Here is a 16,898-nt window from a genome sequence, read left to right on the forward strand (position 1 = left end):
CCAATGAACATACGTTGCTGGATATATTAAATGCCTAGTTAATGAAAGAAAATAAAAATAAAATATTTTTTTTTTCTTCTTCTTTTTGGACTGAGTAAAATATATTATTTGTTGATGGAGGAAATTAAAATTGAAAGCTTTCAATAAGTTGGTGCGGTGGTGTCAAATGACATGTTACATTGATTTATTTATTTTATTTTTGTTGATTGATAAGGTAAACTGTGGTGGTGTCAAATGACGTGTGACATTGATTTATTTTATTTTATTTTAGTTGATTGATAAGGTAAACGGATAGTTTAACCATTTCAAAACTACCAGTTTACCACAATATATATATATATTATATTATAAGAAAATTTTGTACAATTTAAAGCAAGAAAGCTTCGGAAATATCATGCCTAGGACTCTGGCTCTGTTTTTTTGTTTAACAAAATAGGTTTCTCTTACCCTGCTCTGCCTCAAGGCTTATAAAGATGAAATAACTATATAATATATATATATATATATATATTATAAATAGGTTTTCGTGCTTTGCATGCTCACCAGGTGAAGGCCATTATTATTATAATTATTATTATTATTGAGAGAACATATATAATTTTGAAAAAGTAGACTATAACAAACAATACAATACAAGTCATTATCTCTTATACCTACTACATGAAATTTTAGTAGAGAAAAGTTAAGCAAAAGTTATACTAGTGGCCCGTAGTAATATTATAGCTCCTTGAACAACAAAGATATGCCATATATTGCTTTTATCTTCTCTCTGTTGACATTGCATCACATTGAAATATTGAAGCTTTTCTTGCTTCATTTCTTTTTGAATAGCAAATGAGACACCATCCACTCTTCTCCATTGTTGTATTTAAAGAATTCTACGGTATGTATCAAGAATGTTCTCCAGTAAACCGTCCACTTCACAGCTGAATCCTTGCCATAAGTTGACTCCGTCAATGGTTTTATGGAAGACATATTCTGATCCATTTTTTTCAGCCACTCTTCACTGTAAGTCAAGTTTAATGATTTTGAGATTTCTTAAAGAATTGGTGCACTCACTGTATGAACTAACAAGGGATAATGGTAGGACTGGAACACTTTCTCACTGAAAATATTTTTCCCAATTAAGTGCTTCATTCTTACCCTGTCCGCTCAAAATGCTTTGCATGCACAAGCCAATGATTGACAACAGAAACATCATCCTGCACAAAAATCATGAATATAATAACTTTAAATTAGGTATATATGCACCTATGCAGATCAATTGCGGTCTGAGTTATGATCACAACTTAACCTTAAATTTAGCAATATGTGTATATGTTATGGATAAAAAGCCCAAAAAAAAAAAAAAAAAAAAAAAATCTCCAATTTCAGAGCAGAACTAAAATATCACTAGTTTTGAAGTTGGAAAAGTGTAGAAATCGATCACCTGAAAATAAAGTAGAAGATTTACTGAAGGCATTACTCCTCCTCCATTGAAGAACTCTGTGGAGAGCCAATCGTATTTACTGATCCAATCATCTTCAACTACAGCCTACATTTATGCAGGAACAAGAAAAAAAAAATATATACATATATATATATATATATGTATATGTAAATTTTGCATTTAAAATGGGTTAATATGTGCCTAAGTGCTGCTTAATCCAAAAAAAAAAAAGCAATCGGAAAGTGTACCTCTAAAGGATATGCAAATGTTTTATGGCAGATATGATCAACAAACAGAAGACCATCCTGCTTCATCCACTCTGATATCTTCTTCAGAAGAGCTTTATAGTTCTTCATATGCTGGTTATTAAACAACAAACCCCAATTCTTCAACCGAGTTAAGCAAACAATATACAAAGTTACATCTATCACATGGCGCGCTAGGCCAGGCTGAGGACAGTTTATGTACAGATAGATATATTCTATACCTCGAATGTTCCAATTGAAAATATTCTATCATAGGATGCTTCCATTTCAAATGTGCCAACATCAGCAACAATAATGTCTACATTTCGTAGTTGAAGATCCCTTATATAAATGTAAAGAAATTAATTAGTGCTTATGTGGATAATTTCCTGAACACTACAATTAAACTAAGCAAGAATAGCTTAAGCCAAACTCAGAGGACAATTCAATTCCCACAAAATTAAAAGTAGAATCTGAGATTGTAATTAAGCGCCAAAGGTGGATCATTACCGACATTGCTCATCAATATATTCTTTTTGCGAAATTAAATCAGTAATCCCAGTAATCATGCAATTGTTATACTTCTGTGCAATATAAAGACAGAGTGATCCCCATCCGCATCCAATATCTAGAATAGTTTGACCATCTTTTATCTCAGCCCTCTCACAGTACAGCTCCAACATTGCTTTCTCAGCATCATCCAAGGTCGTTAACTTATCGGGGAAGTAACAGCAACTGCACTCTCATTAGAAACAAAAAAGATATGAAAAAGGAAAGTGAATAATATTAAAGTCAAAATATTAGTGAGAAGAAAGGAGAGCTTAATATCTATATTAAGGATATTGTACCTGAATTTGAGACTGTTTCCAAGCACCAGCTTGAAGAAAGATGTTGGTAATTCATAAGTGTCAGATTTTGGCTGATCCGTAGTAGTAGTAGAATTACGCAAGGTTATAGGCATTTCTTTCAAAGCTGTGCAGTGCAGGGCAGAGAGATGTACATATATATATATATATATACATCATATTATGCACATCAAATAAAAAATACAAAGAAGAATAAAAATAAAAAAAGGAGAGAAATAGAGAAAAAAGTAGTAGTATATAATTAAATTACAGCGAACAAATTGCAGGAGTTGAGAGAGTTGGAGCTGGGATGAAAGTTCATAACCATGGCGGAGACGACCGGCTAAGAACCTGCGGATGAGCCTTCTTATGAGGGCGTCCGGTAGAAGGTTGCGGTTGAGTAAATTTAACATCATTCTCATTGTTGCATCGCGTGGTGCTTCAAATATTCCATTCATGGACATGGTTGCATTACTATTCGCTCCAGACATACGCATGGTACTTCCGCCTACTCACTAGAAACAAAAACAAAACTAATAGCACAAATATTTCGCAATTATACAAAGCTATATAGAATTGGATAGATAAGGATAGGAATATTCGAGAGGCAATGCTTTTTCGGATTTTCCTTTTTCTTTTTTTGGGGACTTGGGCCCTGAGTGGATATATAATTAAATAAATATGTTTATGATTATACAATGTGCAAGATTTTTAAAAATATTCATTGATTGAATTTTATATGAAAATTCTTTTCAACGAATTTTCATTTTTTTAGGGAAAAACTTCATGGTTTTTGTTCATGCTTTTACTTTCTTTTTTCTTTTTTTTTAATTTTTATTTTCATGGTTTTTGTTCATGCTTTTACTTTCTTTTTTTTTCTTTAATTTTTATTCTTCTTCATGATTTATTAAGTTTTAAAGAAAATTTTCATTTAAAATGATATATGTCTCAGGATTATATTATATTTTATAATGTCAAGTGTAACGATACACCCATATGTAAGTGACTACCAATAATGGAGAACATTTTCTAACCTGAATACCCCACCAGCCATAATGGTATCGTGTCGGCATTATTAATACCGTGTCAGTGGTGTCATTTTATGAAATTTGTGATTTTTGTCATTTCTTGCATCATATAATTATATTCCATATAACAATTGTGTATGTAATTTTTTATTTTTTCCTTAGATAATTTTCATTTTTGTGTTTTTAAGGTAACTATGTTAATTGGATGGTTGTTGTTGTTGTTATTTATTTATTTATTTATTCTTTTGGGAAGAAAGACAGATAGTATTTTTAAGTTAAAAACCAAGTTGAAGATTGCCTGTCCAGATCTCTTACTCGGTTACTCTTATGTCTCATCAATCCTTCTGTTATTTTATTTATTTATTGGTAAATTTGCTGTCCTTTCTTTTTGTCTTATCGGACATACTCATTTCGTATTTTTAAACACGCATAGACCAAAAAGTTAACTACTGAATGGCATGGAATATTGTAATTCCAATTTTTTTAATCATCAATGCTAATCCATATTAGTATTTTCTTACTATGTGAAAGAAAGCTTCAAAAGAAGACGGTTACTGCTGTCAAGTTTAATAGAGAAGGTGGAATTAAGATTAAGAGCGCAAAAGTTGGCAGCAGTTGAAACTGAGAAAAAAATCTGATCTGTACCATTAGATTGATTTTTGCCCAGCTGAAGATTGAAATTTGGGGGTTGGTAGTAGAAGAAGTTTCACTAAGAGTATTAATCGGAGTTCCACCAGCAAAATGCCATAAGGATTCAAAAGAGCTCTGTGACAGAGGCTCTTATACCAAGGAGAACACAAAGTGAGTTGTGTTATACAATTACAAAAGACTATTGTAGAAAATATCTGTACAGGTGTCACACAAAGAATAAAAGAGCTAATAGCTGTACAAGCAAAGGTTTATCTATGCCAATTAATATGATCAGCATTATCAAGCTTTCTATCACCATGCTCAAATTTCTTTCACCTAAAAGAGGATGCAAATCTTTAATTTCTCCAAAAAAGATCATTCAAAATGAAAAATATTGCAAAGAGGTTGATATTATTGACGATAAAGCTAGCATACACTCTACCTAACATTCAATTATATATAGAAGAACCTCGTCGCTGTCAAAGAAGAAAAGACTGGAAGAATGGCCTGCCACCTTAATTATCTAGAGATTTCCAATAGTATTTGCAGAGAATGAAAATATCATACTAGTGATTATTGATAGGTTGCAAAATTTTGTTGCTTTATTAAACATTGTGTACTTTGACGGCTTTAATTAGTCTAGGTATTTTTATTATTGCCAATTTATTAAAGTTTTTACGCATTGGAAAGATTTTGATGGCTGAAAAGCAATTATGTTATAAGAAAGGGTTCTTATCTATGGTAATCAAGACAGAACGGGATTTTATCATGAATAGGCAACAGCTATAACCATATAATTATATTTTCTGTCATGTTTTCATTTTGAAAAGAAAAATAGATCAGTTTACTCTTCTCGTCTGTTAACAATAATATTATTTGAAATAATTGGTTGAAATCATTCGTACTTTGATATGCATAAATAAAATGGAGTTTTAAGAACAATTATTGTTTTATAAAGTAGACTAACATACAAGTTATTTCTCTCTAAAATAAAAACCACTAGTCGCAGAATGGAGCTTTTGTCTGTTCATCTCTATTTAAATAGGTAATGTGCAAGCATCCACTCTTCTCCATTGTTGTATCCGTACATTTCTTCAATATATATAAATAATGTTCTCCGGTAGACAGTCCACTTCGTAGCTGAATCCTTCCCATAAGTTGACTCCATAATTGGTTTTATGGAAGGCAAATTGCGGTCCATTCTTTTGAGCCATTCTTCACTGTATCAGTGAAATGGTTTCCGGATTTTTTTCAGAATTTATGGCACTCAATGCATAACCTAATAAGAAGCTTTGAATACATTTCTGCTAATTATTGAAAAATCAATTTATAAAGTAGTTCACTCTTACCCTGTCCGCAAATAATGCATCCCACTCACAAGCCAGTGATCAACAATACAGATACATCATCCTGCAGGAAATTTGTCACCTAGATACTCTCACAGCACTAATCAAATCACTTAATAAACTAAATTCTTAACTATTTCTATAATTTAGTTATAGTTTCTTTTGTCAGTATCAGTAATAGATCTTGAGTTTTAGTTCACTTTCAATAGTCTAGAGTCAGAATCTTGGGAGCGATCAAAAGTTTAGAGGTCCCCTGGAAATAAAGCAGTAGATCAGCCGAAAGCATTACACCTTCGCCAAAGAAATTTGCGGTCAGCCAATCGTACTTACTAATCCAGTAATCTTCAATTAGTCTCTGTATATTTAGGCAAGGGCCAGAAATGCCATTTTACTAAATTTGTTCTTTATGCATTTCTCATTTGAAGTATTAAGTTAATAGTACTGCTTAACTATTGCTCCATTTAAAAATTAGCAATATGAATGAAGGGCACCTCCAAATGATAGGCAAATGTTTTATGGTACATATGATGAAAAAATAGAAGGCTATCCTGCTTCATCCACCCTGATATCTTCTTGAGAAGATCTTTATAGTTCTTGATATGCTGTGCAACAACAAAACGTGATTCTTCTACTAAGTAAACAATGAGAAAACATTACTTACCGCATATAGCTTAAATGGGTTTACCTCAAACATTTCGACCGATAATACTCGGTCATAGGTCGCTTCATTTTCAAATGTTCTAATATATGCAGCGATGATCTCTACATTTTGTAACTGAAGATCCCTATCAAAAGGTAAGAAGATTAGTGCTTTGTGGTTCATTTTCTTGTAAGAGCAAAGCCAAACTCAATGATAATATATTACATTAAAATTTCTTGGAAATAAGCAAAGTTAAAAATATTTTTATTTAATTGGTCGCATAGTACATCAATTATTTCCATTAATGTTATGCTATAATAAAAAAGTCATGGACATATTATGCAAATTAAGTTTAATTTGTATTAATTAATAACTATTAAGTTGCTGAAATCCAATATCTAACGAAACTAAATGAAAATATCAAGGTAAATTGAGGTGAGAGGCATATTTGGTAGATAAGTATGTATAAAATGATACTACCGACACTGCTTATCAATATATGCTTTCTGTGATGTCGAATCGGTAATCCCAGTAACCCTGCGGCTTTTATAGTTTCGTGCAATGTAGAGACAGAGTGATCCATGTCCACATCCAACATCCAGAATGGTTTGACCATCTTTGATCCGGGCTCTCTCACAGTACAACTTTAACATGGCTTCCTCAGCATCCTCTAAGGTGCTTCACTTATTGATGAAGTAACAACAACTGCATTTATTAAGAATCAGCAAAAATGAGAATTAGTAGGAAATGATAGTAATAATGTATGGTAGATGATAAGAATGAGAAAACCTTAATTTGATATTGTCTCCAGAGACCATAATGTTGGCGCGCTGATCGGTTATATTAATAAGTGACATAGGAATTTCTTTCAGTGCTGTAAATTAAGCAGAGTGATTCAGTGAATGTATTACATATGTATAATGTGAATATAATGGAGTTGCTAAATATATAGATGTATATATATATATATATATACAATGTATAAATTGGAGAAGTTCGGAGTGTTGGAGTTGGCATGAAGGTTTGTAAGAGTAGCGAAGCCGACTGGCTAAGAACCTCCGTATGAGGCTTCTAACGAGGGCGTCAGGTAAAAGGTTACGCTGCAGTAAACTTAGCATGAGTCTCATGGTTGCATCGCGCGGTGCTTGTAGAATCTAATACTTTATACTTTATTATCATTATTATTATTGCTAATTCCAATTTCTCCTTCTCGGCAGCCCAGCGGAACGAAAATTTTGGTCTTCACAAATGGACTATGGATAGATGGACGGAGCAGAGTCCCCTCAATTTGAGGTATAAAAAGGCTGAATTTTGGGTTTGGGAATGCCTAGGAAAGCGGAGTGCCTGTGCCCTTAAATTTTAGAGGATCGATCAGCAACGCAGAGCTCAAATTGAATTGGTAACGGTGAAAGAAATTCAAGCGTTTGCTTCTGTGTTTGCTTAAGGTCGGTTAATTTGGGCACTAGTTTTTGTTTTTTTGTTTTGTCTTGTTTTGTTTGTTTTATTTATTTTTTTATTATTATTAATAACATTTGAACTTGGCATGCACTACTTTTGAAACTTTTCTTCACCTAATACGATATGTTATGCAACAATCGAAAAGGGAACAAACGGTGAAAAACACAGGAAAGTGCAGCCTTTTCGATGTCGAAAAAAGAATACACATGTCAATTAATTAAAGAATGGCAGGAATGAAGGGTTAGTGGGTGGCGGCTGCCAAAAAAATGAAAGATTAGGTTTACAGGTTTCTTTTGTAAATGAAATTCATAAATATTAAAAATATATATAACTTATATAATTGGAGTGGTTGGCTGAGTATGAGGTCAAATATCCGGCAATCGGAAACAAACAAGCTTTTACAATAGTAACTAACAGTGTAATTTTACTTAAATTTTAAAGAAAATTTTCATTTAAGATGATATATGTCTTAGGATTGTTTAGAGCCTTAAATTCTTTTCTTCTACTAATCAAAGGAGGATGCAGACTGTCGGCTTTATATATTCTACTTGTGCATTAGTTAACTTTTACTTTTGTTTCTCTAGAAAATAATGATAATAATTATCGAGAGGTGGAGAATATATTCTGTGACAAAGCATGATGCGTAGTTGGGAAATTAATTTGAAGACGAGCCACCCTCACATGCAACATTTGATATTTCAAAATGGAAGGGTATTTAAATTTGAGGATCTTTTAACTGGTTTTGATACCCACTAAAAGCCAGTGGATTTCGAAGGTTTATTTTTTTATTTTTGACACAGTAGATGTGTTATTATTATTACTTTTATTATTTTGGATAAAATGTGTGATTATAATTTTCTTGAGAAGATAATATATACATATATATATATATATATTACATTCTTTTTTAGTGAGAAATTTAGAATGAGCTGTTCCCTTGCTGTCTCCCACTCCCATCTCTGTCTTTCCCTTCAATCTTATCATGTCTCCACAAACAATTCCCTAGCCATACTCTTTTAGAATTTGGACCCTTTTACTCAATCAGTGAATTAATATATTAAAAAAATAAAAAGTCGAATTAAATATATATAATGGCTTTTGGATGGAGATATTATTAATTTTTTAAATTGAATATAAGGGAGTTTGCATGTGGCATAAATATATGAAATATAATCATTCTAAATGAGTTTATTATTTTATATAAGCTAATTTGATATAAATGTATAAGTGATTTGATATAAATAAGAAAGTGCGCACACACACACATATAAATGTATATAAATTATACACAATTAAGTAAAGAAAAATAAAAAACAAAATCTAAAAAACAACTATGTTAGCAAATGACACCTAAGTTTTTTATTACCACTAACAAGATACAAGGAGATCAACAACCTACCGTTACCCTGTCTGTGCATTATATTTCCCATTCACAAACCAATGATGACAACGAAAACATCATCCCGCAACAAAATCATCACCATTTTAAACTGAATTCTCAACCAATTAATTTTGCGGTTACGATACAGTTTATTACATCTCTAATGTGTTTTTTTGTTTTCATCGTGAGCTTGGTAAGAAAAGGAAACTATTAGATTACGGAGCCATTTCAAGGCGATAAAGTTTTCGATTTGCTCTTTGGTTTGACAAAATAGATCCCGCTTTTCCCATACGCTTCTCTTCTTAAATTAATAATGCCTTTAAAAGTCTAAAAAGGATGAAATATTTAAGCCTCTTTATTTATTCAGTAAATAGTTTCATAAAGTAAACTAGCATACAAACTTGGTTTATATTTAAAAAAAAAAAAAAAAAAAAAAAAAAAAAAAAAAAAAAAAAAAAAAAAACTATTAGAGATGATGGTTTGTATATTAGCTTGTTTCTTATTTTATTTTTTTGGCCATCTTTTTTAGATTGAAGTGAAGCCCGCTAGCTAGCCTTGGTTGCTTTATTTCTTTTTGAATAAGATATGAGAAATCATCCATTCTTCTCCATTGTTGTATCCGAATAATTCAGTATTGTATATAAAGAATGTTCTCCAATTAACTGTCCACTTCACGGCTGAATCCTTGTCATAAGTCGTCTCCATTATTGGTTTTATGAAAGAAATATTCTGGTCCATTCTTTTCAGCCACTCTTCACTGCAACATAAATTGGTTTTTACTTTTTAGAGATCTCTTTAATTTATAATTTATCACTCACTGCATGCATGTAAAACCAATCAAAGTGTTTCTGTGAGTATGAGTTAAACTAGAGCAGACCTCCCTCCTCAGTGAATTCATTGATGTTTCTTAGTTAACTTCAATTGAAGTCAATTTATAGAGCATTGTACTCTTACCTTGTTTGAGCAAAATGCTTCCCATTCACAAGCCAATGATCTACTACAGAAACATCATCCTGCAGCGAAATTATCACCAGTATGATCATTCTAAATTAAGCAAGAGTTGAACTTATTGAACCCCATATATATTTTTAGACATTTATACATGTAGTTTAAAGTTTATGTAATTATCATTTTGATTAGTTATGATTTTTGAAATAATTAGAAAATATATCACAAGCTTGAGAGTGGAAAGTAGAAATATGAGCACCTGGAAATAAAGTAGTAGACCTGCTGAAAGCACCGTACATCCTCCATCAAAGAAGTTCTTGGTGAGCCAGTCATACTTACTGATCCAATCATCTTCTATTACTCTCTATACTTGCACACACAAAGGACCAAAAACCACTTTGTAAATTAATTTTTGATTTTGATGAAGTTTCCATTTAAAGTAAATGGCTATGCTTTTTATCCTATATATTTATACACACTACTTAGACAATGAAAAATGTATACCTCCATGTGGTATGCAAATATTTTATGGCAGATATGATCAACAAATAAAAGACCATCCTGTTCCATCCACCCTGATATCTTCTTAAGAAGATCTTTATAGTTCTTCATATGCTGTTCAACCACCAAAACCAGTTCTTCAACCAAATTAAGGAAACAATATACATGAGAATTATTATACCAATTAATCACAGAGCTAAGGTTAACTATGTACCTCGAATGTTCCAATAGAAAAAATCCGATCATAGTATGCCTCCATTTCCAATGTACTAACATCTGCAGCGATGATATCTACATTTTTTAGCTTAAGATCCCTGAGAAATGGTAAGAAAGAAGTGTTTTCTGAGTCATTTCCAAGACGCAACCATGCAAGAACCGAACCCAAACTCAAAGACAACTTCCACAAAAATATCTATTTAGAATCTCAAAATAATTAAGCTGATATATGTGCATCAAACATTACCTACACTGCTCGTCAATAGACGTTTTCTGCAATGTTGAATCGGTAATCCCGGTAACTCTGCAGTTTTTGTACTTTTGTGCAATGAACAAACAGAGTGATCCCCATCCACATCCAATATCTAATACAGTTTGACCATCTTTAATCTGGGCCCTCTCACAGTAGAGCTCCAACATTGCTATCTCTGCATCTTCTAAGGTGGTGGTCTTGTCTTTGAATAAACAGCAACTGTAATTTTGGATATAATATGATAAGGAACAAATGAGAGTTTAAAAAAAAACAGCTTTTGGATTCAATTTAATCATCACATTAAACATTAATCATATGAAGTACCTGAATTTGAGATTTTTTCCTAGCACCAGCTTGAAGAAAGATGGTGGTAATTCATAAGGGTCAGACGTTGGCTGATCCGTGTTCAAGAGTATAGGCATTTCTTTGAGAGCTGTGCGACAATTGTTTACATACACATTTAGCAGTAGAGAACCGAAACTTATAAGGTGCCGTTTGTTGATATATTCAGATTTTTTTTTTTTTTTTTTTTCCTTCTTCTAAATTGTTTTTTAGTATTATCCAGTGGTAGTTAGAATTTATTAGACATATCAATTAACAACAAATATGAAAGAAAAAATTAAATAAATTGTACTTCATTTTCTATTTATATATATATATGTTGTTGCATTTATAATTAACAGAATCTAATTACTATCAACTAATATTAATAATCTATTAAATAATATTATTATTAAAGTAACAAACTACACACAATTTAAAAAGGAAAAAAACAAACCAGCACTTAAAGTGTGTGAATACAATTAAGTAAGAGTAGAGAGTTTACAGCGTACAAATTGGAGGAGTTGAGAGAGTTGCAGTTGGCATGAAGGTTTATAACCATGGCGAAGACGACTGGCCAACAACATGCGTATAAGCCTTCTTATGATGACGTCGGGTACAATGTTGCGCTGCAGTGAAGTTAACACCAGCCGCATTGTTGAATCGTAGGGTCCCTGTAGAATCCTATAAATTGTTGATTCCATGGCTTTTCTTTTATTTAGTTTCGTTTGGTTTTCCTCCATAGCTGTCACACTGGTATTTATAGCGCCAAATGAACCAACTGATATCCCAGTGCTGTTTCCATGGAAAAGCTAGCCCACATCAAATTAATGGTGGAGAATATTACCAAACCAATATAGGTTACAGCCCCACCAGCTACAGTTATTTTCGAAGTGTAACTGGTACGTTTTGTCCACTTAAGTGGGTTTGGAATATGCGTGCAGATAAAACTTAAAAATAGAATAATATTGAAACAAAGAATGAGAGAGAAATCACTATCTCTCGAATTTCTTTTATCAGCAATACCAATCAATACTGGTATAAGCTTATTTAAAATAAATAAATGAATAACGATCGATACCGATTATCAGCTCTATATATTCTACTTGTGCATCGGTTTTCTTTTACTTTTGATTGTCTAGAATAGAAAAATAGTTATTATTCAGAGGTGGAGAACATATTATGTGAGAAAGCATGATGCATAGTTGGGAAATTAATTTGAAGATAAACGACCCTGACCTTTATTATTTGGTATTTCAAAATGGAAGGGGATCAAAATTTGAGAATAATTTCAACTGACTGGTATTGATACGCTCTAAAAGCCGAAGGTTTGGATTTTTCGTATGTTTTGTTTTTTGTTTTTTTTAACAAATGTATAATTGATTTCCAATAATAAATTTTATTTTAAATTTTTGGCATTCGCATGATCCCTTTAATAACAGATGTTATACCAATGTTAAATTTTAGTATTGGCTTTTTAATTACAAATGTTAAAAAAATAACAATACCAAATTTTAAATATTTAATTAAGTTGTTTTTCCTTTTTAATTGGGCCCACTATTATAAAATGGAATCTATTCTCAAATTTTTACATAATTTTACAATATTTTAATGAATACGATTCACTATTATAAAATATCAATTTGCAAATTTAATGTCGAATTTGACATCAAACATAACATTGGCCGAATTTACTATTGGTCATTAGAGGGTCAACAAGCACGTTGGTTATCTTATATACAACTATAGATGTGTTTTTATTTTATTTAATTTTTTTAAAATTTTTTTGGTAAGATGTGTTATAAATTTCTTCATTATATATGATATTTTTATAATAGGAATATTTACAGAAATAATAATTTTCGAAAAAACTATCATCAATATTATTATACAAGGATAATAATTTTTCAAAACTATCATTTTTGCATATACAATAGAATCATACGAACGTCCACACTATAAACTTGTCATCTATATATATATATATATATATTTCTTTTCTTTTAGTTAGAAATTTAAAATGACTGGCTGTCTAATTGTTGTGCCCCACTCCCATCTCTGTCTTTCCCTTCTATATTTTCTTATCACCACAAACTATTCCCCGCCATACTCTTTAGAGCAAAAATTGAATGGTCCGGGGACCTTGTAATCCATATATATGTATATAGGTATCGTACATAATTTTGGATCTAGGATCACAAAGTTACGAGGGGATACGATTTTTAGATGGATATATAAAGACAAACCGGCCAACACCTTAATTAATTTCAACAACAAGCTGTAGCGACTGACTGATATATAATTATATAATATATATACCACACGCACTCTCCACCTAAAATAAAGGGATCAATTATTTATTTTTATTAGAAAAGTATCAATTGTTATGGAGGACTTTGAATCTGATTGCCCGTCCTGTATGTCAAATATTGCTCCCTTTCACGCCTGCATTGGTGGTGGTGACTGATTATTTATTTTTATTATGCTAATATTACCAATTATTTTCTTAAAAAAAATTGCAATCACCTATGCTACAAAGTCCCTACTTACAAACTCGTGTAAGACTCATATAATGTGACAACTATGTGGGCATGGACTTGGTCCCAGACTCCCAGCTTCTCTTTTTTGATTGGTTATACAACAAATCAATAACACTCCATGCTAACCACAGATGCTGTTAGCTTAGTGAAAGTAATACGTCTATCAATGTCGCGTATTGCGGGATTTTTAGTCTGAAATCTACTAGGAAACTTTTTTATTCACTCAAAAAAACGACACTCTAAGAGCTAGATAAAAATTGAAAAAAAAAAAAAAAAGATGTGTGCATCGTATCTATCTTATATCGTGTCTCATGTCTGTCCATTTAATCATCTTCCATCGCGCAAGTTAGATCTCCTCCATGTCATCCATTCATTATAATTTGTTTGTTTGCTTCTTTTTCTTTTTTTCTTTTCTTCTTTTTATCTTTTATTTTATCATATTCAATATTTCTTTTCAATATTTTAAATTCACCCTGATATCTTACTTGAAAAGATCTTTATAGTTCTTGATATGCTGGTCCAAAAACAAAACGTGATTCTTCAACTAAGTGAATTACAATAAGAACACATTACCTACCGCATATAGCTTAAATGGGTTCACCTCAAACATTTCGACCGACAATACTCTGTCATTGGTGCCTCATTTTTAAATATTCTAATATCTGCAGCGATGATCTCTACTTTTTGTAACTGAAGATCCCTATCAAAAGGTAAGAAGATAGTGCTTTGTAGGTCATTTCCTAGTAAGACCATAAGCCAAACTAAATGATAATATTACATTAAAATTTTTTGGAAATAATCAAAGTTAAAAATATTTTTATTAAATTAGTTGCATAGTACATCAATTATTTCCGTTAATGTTATGCTATAATCAACAAGTCATGGCCAGATATAATATGCAAATTAAGTTCAGTTTGTATTCATTAATAACTATTACGTTACAGAGATCCAATACATAACAAAACTAAATGAAAATATCAAGGTAAATTGAGGTTAGAGGCACATTTGTTAGATAAGTATATATATAGAAAGATATTACCGACACTGCTCATTGATATATGCTTTCTGTGATGCTGAATCGATAATCCCAGTAACCCTGCGGCTTTTACAATTTCGTGCAATGTAGAGACAGAGTGATCCATATCCACATCCAATATCCAGAATAGTTTGACCATCTAAAGTGAGTTAATATGCGACCAATTGATGCTCAATCCGAAACAGCAATAAAAAAGGTGTGCCTTTAAAGTGTGCGCAAGTGTTTTATGGCAGATATGATCAACAAACAGAAGACTATCCTGCTTCATCCACTCTCAGATCTTCTTCAGAAGAGCTTTATAGTTCTTCATATGCTATTTATTAAACAACAAAACCCCAATTCTTCAACCAAATTAAGTAAACAATATAAAAGTTACAACTATGAGTATCATATAGCATAACTAGGCAAGGCTAGTTTAAATATATAATATATATATATATATATCGAATGTTCCAATTGAAAATATTCTATCATAGGATGCCTCCATTTCAAATGTGCCAACATATGCATCAATGATGTCTACATTCCGTTGTTGAAGATCCCTTTTACAAAGGTAAAAAATAAAAATAAAAAATAAAAAATAAAAAAAATGAGTGTTTATGTGGATCATTTCCTGAACACTGAAACTATATTAAGAAAGAACAGAAGCCAAACTGGAAGAAAATTCCCAAAAAATTAAACTAGAATATCACAATTTATTAAAATCTATGTTAATATCAAATTTTATTTTATTGTGTTGATTAAAATTTAGAGTTTAATTATATTGAATTTTAAAACGACATAAATAATGTATCATACTTTATGAATTGGTATAATATAATTGGACAAGTTTACAGTTGACATGGTAATCCTATCCTACCAAATAATTTCTTGGTTAATGGTATACCCTATCAGATACAGTTATTTTCAAAGTCTAACTGGTTTTGCCCAATTAAATACGTTTGGAAATTATCCGTGCATATTAACCTTTAGAATAATATTGAGACAGAAAAAAACTACATCTTTCGAAAGTTTTTTATTAGCAATACCAATCAATACAATTATCAGATTATTCAGAGTCTTATATTTTTTTCTTCTACTAATCAAAAGAGGATGCAGACCGTCTACTCTATATATTCTACTTGTGCATTGGTTTCCTTTTACTTTTGTTTCTCTAGAAAATAATTATTATTATTATTATTGAGAGGTGGAGAATATATTCTGTGAGAATGAATGGTGTAGTTGGGAAATTATTTTGAAGACGAACCACCCTCGCCAACTCAAGCAAATGAAATCCCAGTACTGTTTCCATGGAAAAGCCCACATCAACTTAATGGTGGAGAATATTACGAAACCAGCATAGGTTACACCCTCCACCAGCTACACTTATTCGGAAGTGAGAGAGAGATCACTGTCTGTGGAATGTTTTTTTATTAGCAATACCAATCGATACAAGTAAAAGCCTATTTAAAAATAAATAAATAAATGACGATCGATACCGATTATCAGCTCTATATATTCTACTTGTGCATCGGTTTCCTTTTACTTTTTATTCTCTACAAGAAAAAAATAATAATTATTGAGAGGTTGAGAATATATTATGTGAGAAAGCATGATGCATAGTGCCGAAATTAATTTGAAGACAATCCACCCTCACCTTTGTCATTCGGTATTTCAAGACGGAAGGGGATCGAAATTTGAGAATATTTTCAACCGACAGGTATTGATAGGATTTGGATGTTTGTTTTTTTATTTTTTTGCACACATTAGACAAATGTATCATCAGCTTCCAATAATAAATATTATCATAAATTTTTAGCATTCGCATAAACTCTTTAATGATAAATGTTATATATGCCAATCTTAAATTTTAAATTGGTTTTTTAATGACAAATGTAAAAAAATAAATAAATAAATAAATAACAATGTCAATTTTTAAATTATATTTAATTAAATAGTTTTCCCGTTTTTATTGGATACTATTATAAAATGGGATCCATCATCAAATTTTACATAATTTTACAATATTTTATCAAATGCAATCCACTGTTATAAAATAACAATTACAAATTCATTGCCAAATTTGACAGTAAAAGCAGTAT

The 16,898-nt window shown here is 31.3% G+C and overlaps 3 protein-coding genes across 4 annotated transcripts; all 3 read right to left on the reverse strand.

Annotated features, from left to right (window-relative positions):
• Nucleotides 1-547: 547 nt before the first annotated feature.
• Nucleotides 548-3,145, reverse strand: LOC107420043 ((S)-coclaurine N-methyltransferase). Its single transcript, XM_016028901.4, has 8 exons — nucleotides 2,791-3,145; nucleotides 2,523-2,646; nucleotides 2,185-2,409; nucleotides 1,917-2,016; nucleotides 1,678-1,788; nucleotides 1,430-1,534; nucleotides 1,144-1,202; nucleotides 548-1,006 (listed from the first exon to the last, which is right to left on the reverse strand). The coding sequence occupies exons 1-8, from the start codon at nucleotides 3,014-3,016 to the stop codon at nucleotides 814-816; spliced, it is 1,143 nt and encodes a 380-aa protein (XP_015884387.1). The 5' UTR covers nucleotides 3,017-3,145; the 3' UTR covers nucleotides 548-813.
• A 2,632-nt stretch (nucleotides 3,146-5,777) lies between these two features.
• Nucleotides 5,778-9,080, reverse strand: LOC107420078 ((S)-coclaurine N-methyltransferase). Its single transcript, XM_060817082.1, is given in 5 exon segments — nucleotides 5,778-6,125; nucleotides 6,209-6,308; nucleotides 6,644-7,037; nucleotides 7,140-7,317; nucleotides 9,060-9,080. Coding segments are annotated over 5 exon segments (834 nt in total). The 3' UTR covers nucleotides 5,778-5,984.
• Nucleotides 9,081-9,431: 351 nt separating this feature from the next.
• Nucleotides 9,432-12,017, reverse strand: LOC132799113 ((S)-coclaurine N-methyltransferase-like). 2 transcript variants are annotated; one of them, XM_016028943.4, is made up of 8 exons: nucleotides 11,747-12,011; nucleotides 11,245-11,353; nucleotides 10,915-11,139; nucleotides 10,666-10,765; nucleotides 10,455-10,565; nucleotides 10,210-10,314; nucleotides 9,957-10,015; nucleotides 9,432-9,759 (listed from the first exon to the last, which is right to left on the reverse strand). In XM_016028943.4, the coding sequence occupies exons 1-8, from the start codon at nucleotides 11,982-11,984 to the stop codon at nucleotides 9,567-9,569; spliced, it is 1,140 nt and encodes a 379-aa protein (XP_015884429.3). In that variant the 5' UTR covers nucleotides 11,985-12,011; the 3' UTR covers nucleotides 9,432-9,566. The 2 variants fall into 2 exon arrangements, with proteins under 2 accessions (XP_015884429.3, XP_060673016.1); XM_060817033.1 differs by lacking the exon at nucleotides 9,432-9,759 and adding an exon at nucleotides 9,780-9,819 and having other exon boundaries at nucleotides 11,747-12,017.
• Between the last annotated feature and the right edge of the window lie 4,881 nt (nucleotides 12,018-16,898).

This window comes from Ziziphus jujuba, chromosome 5 (genome assembly GCF_031755915.1).
Source record: "Ziziphus jujuba cultivar Dongzao chromosome 5, ASM3175591v1".
In the NCBI taxonomy this organism is placed as follows: domain Eukaryota; kingdom Viridiplantae; phylum Streptophyta; class Magnoliopsida; order Rosales; family Rhamnaceae; genus Ziziphus; species Ziziphus jujuba.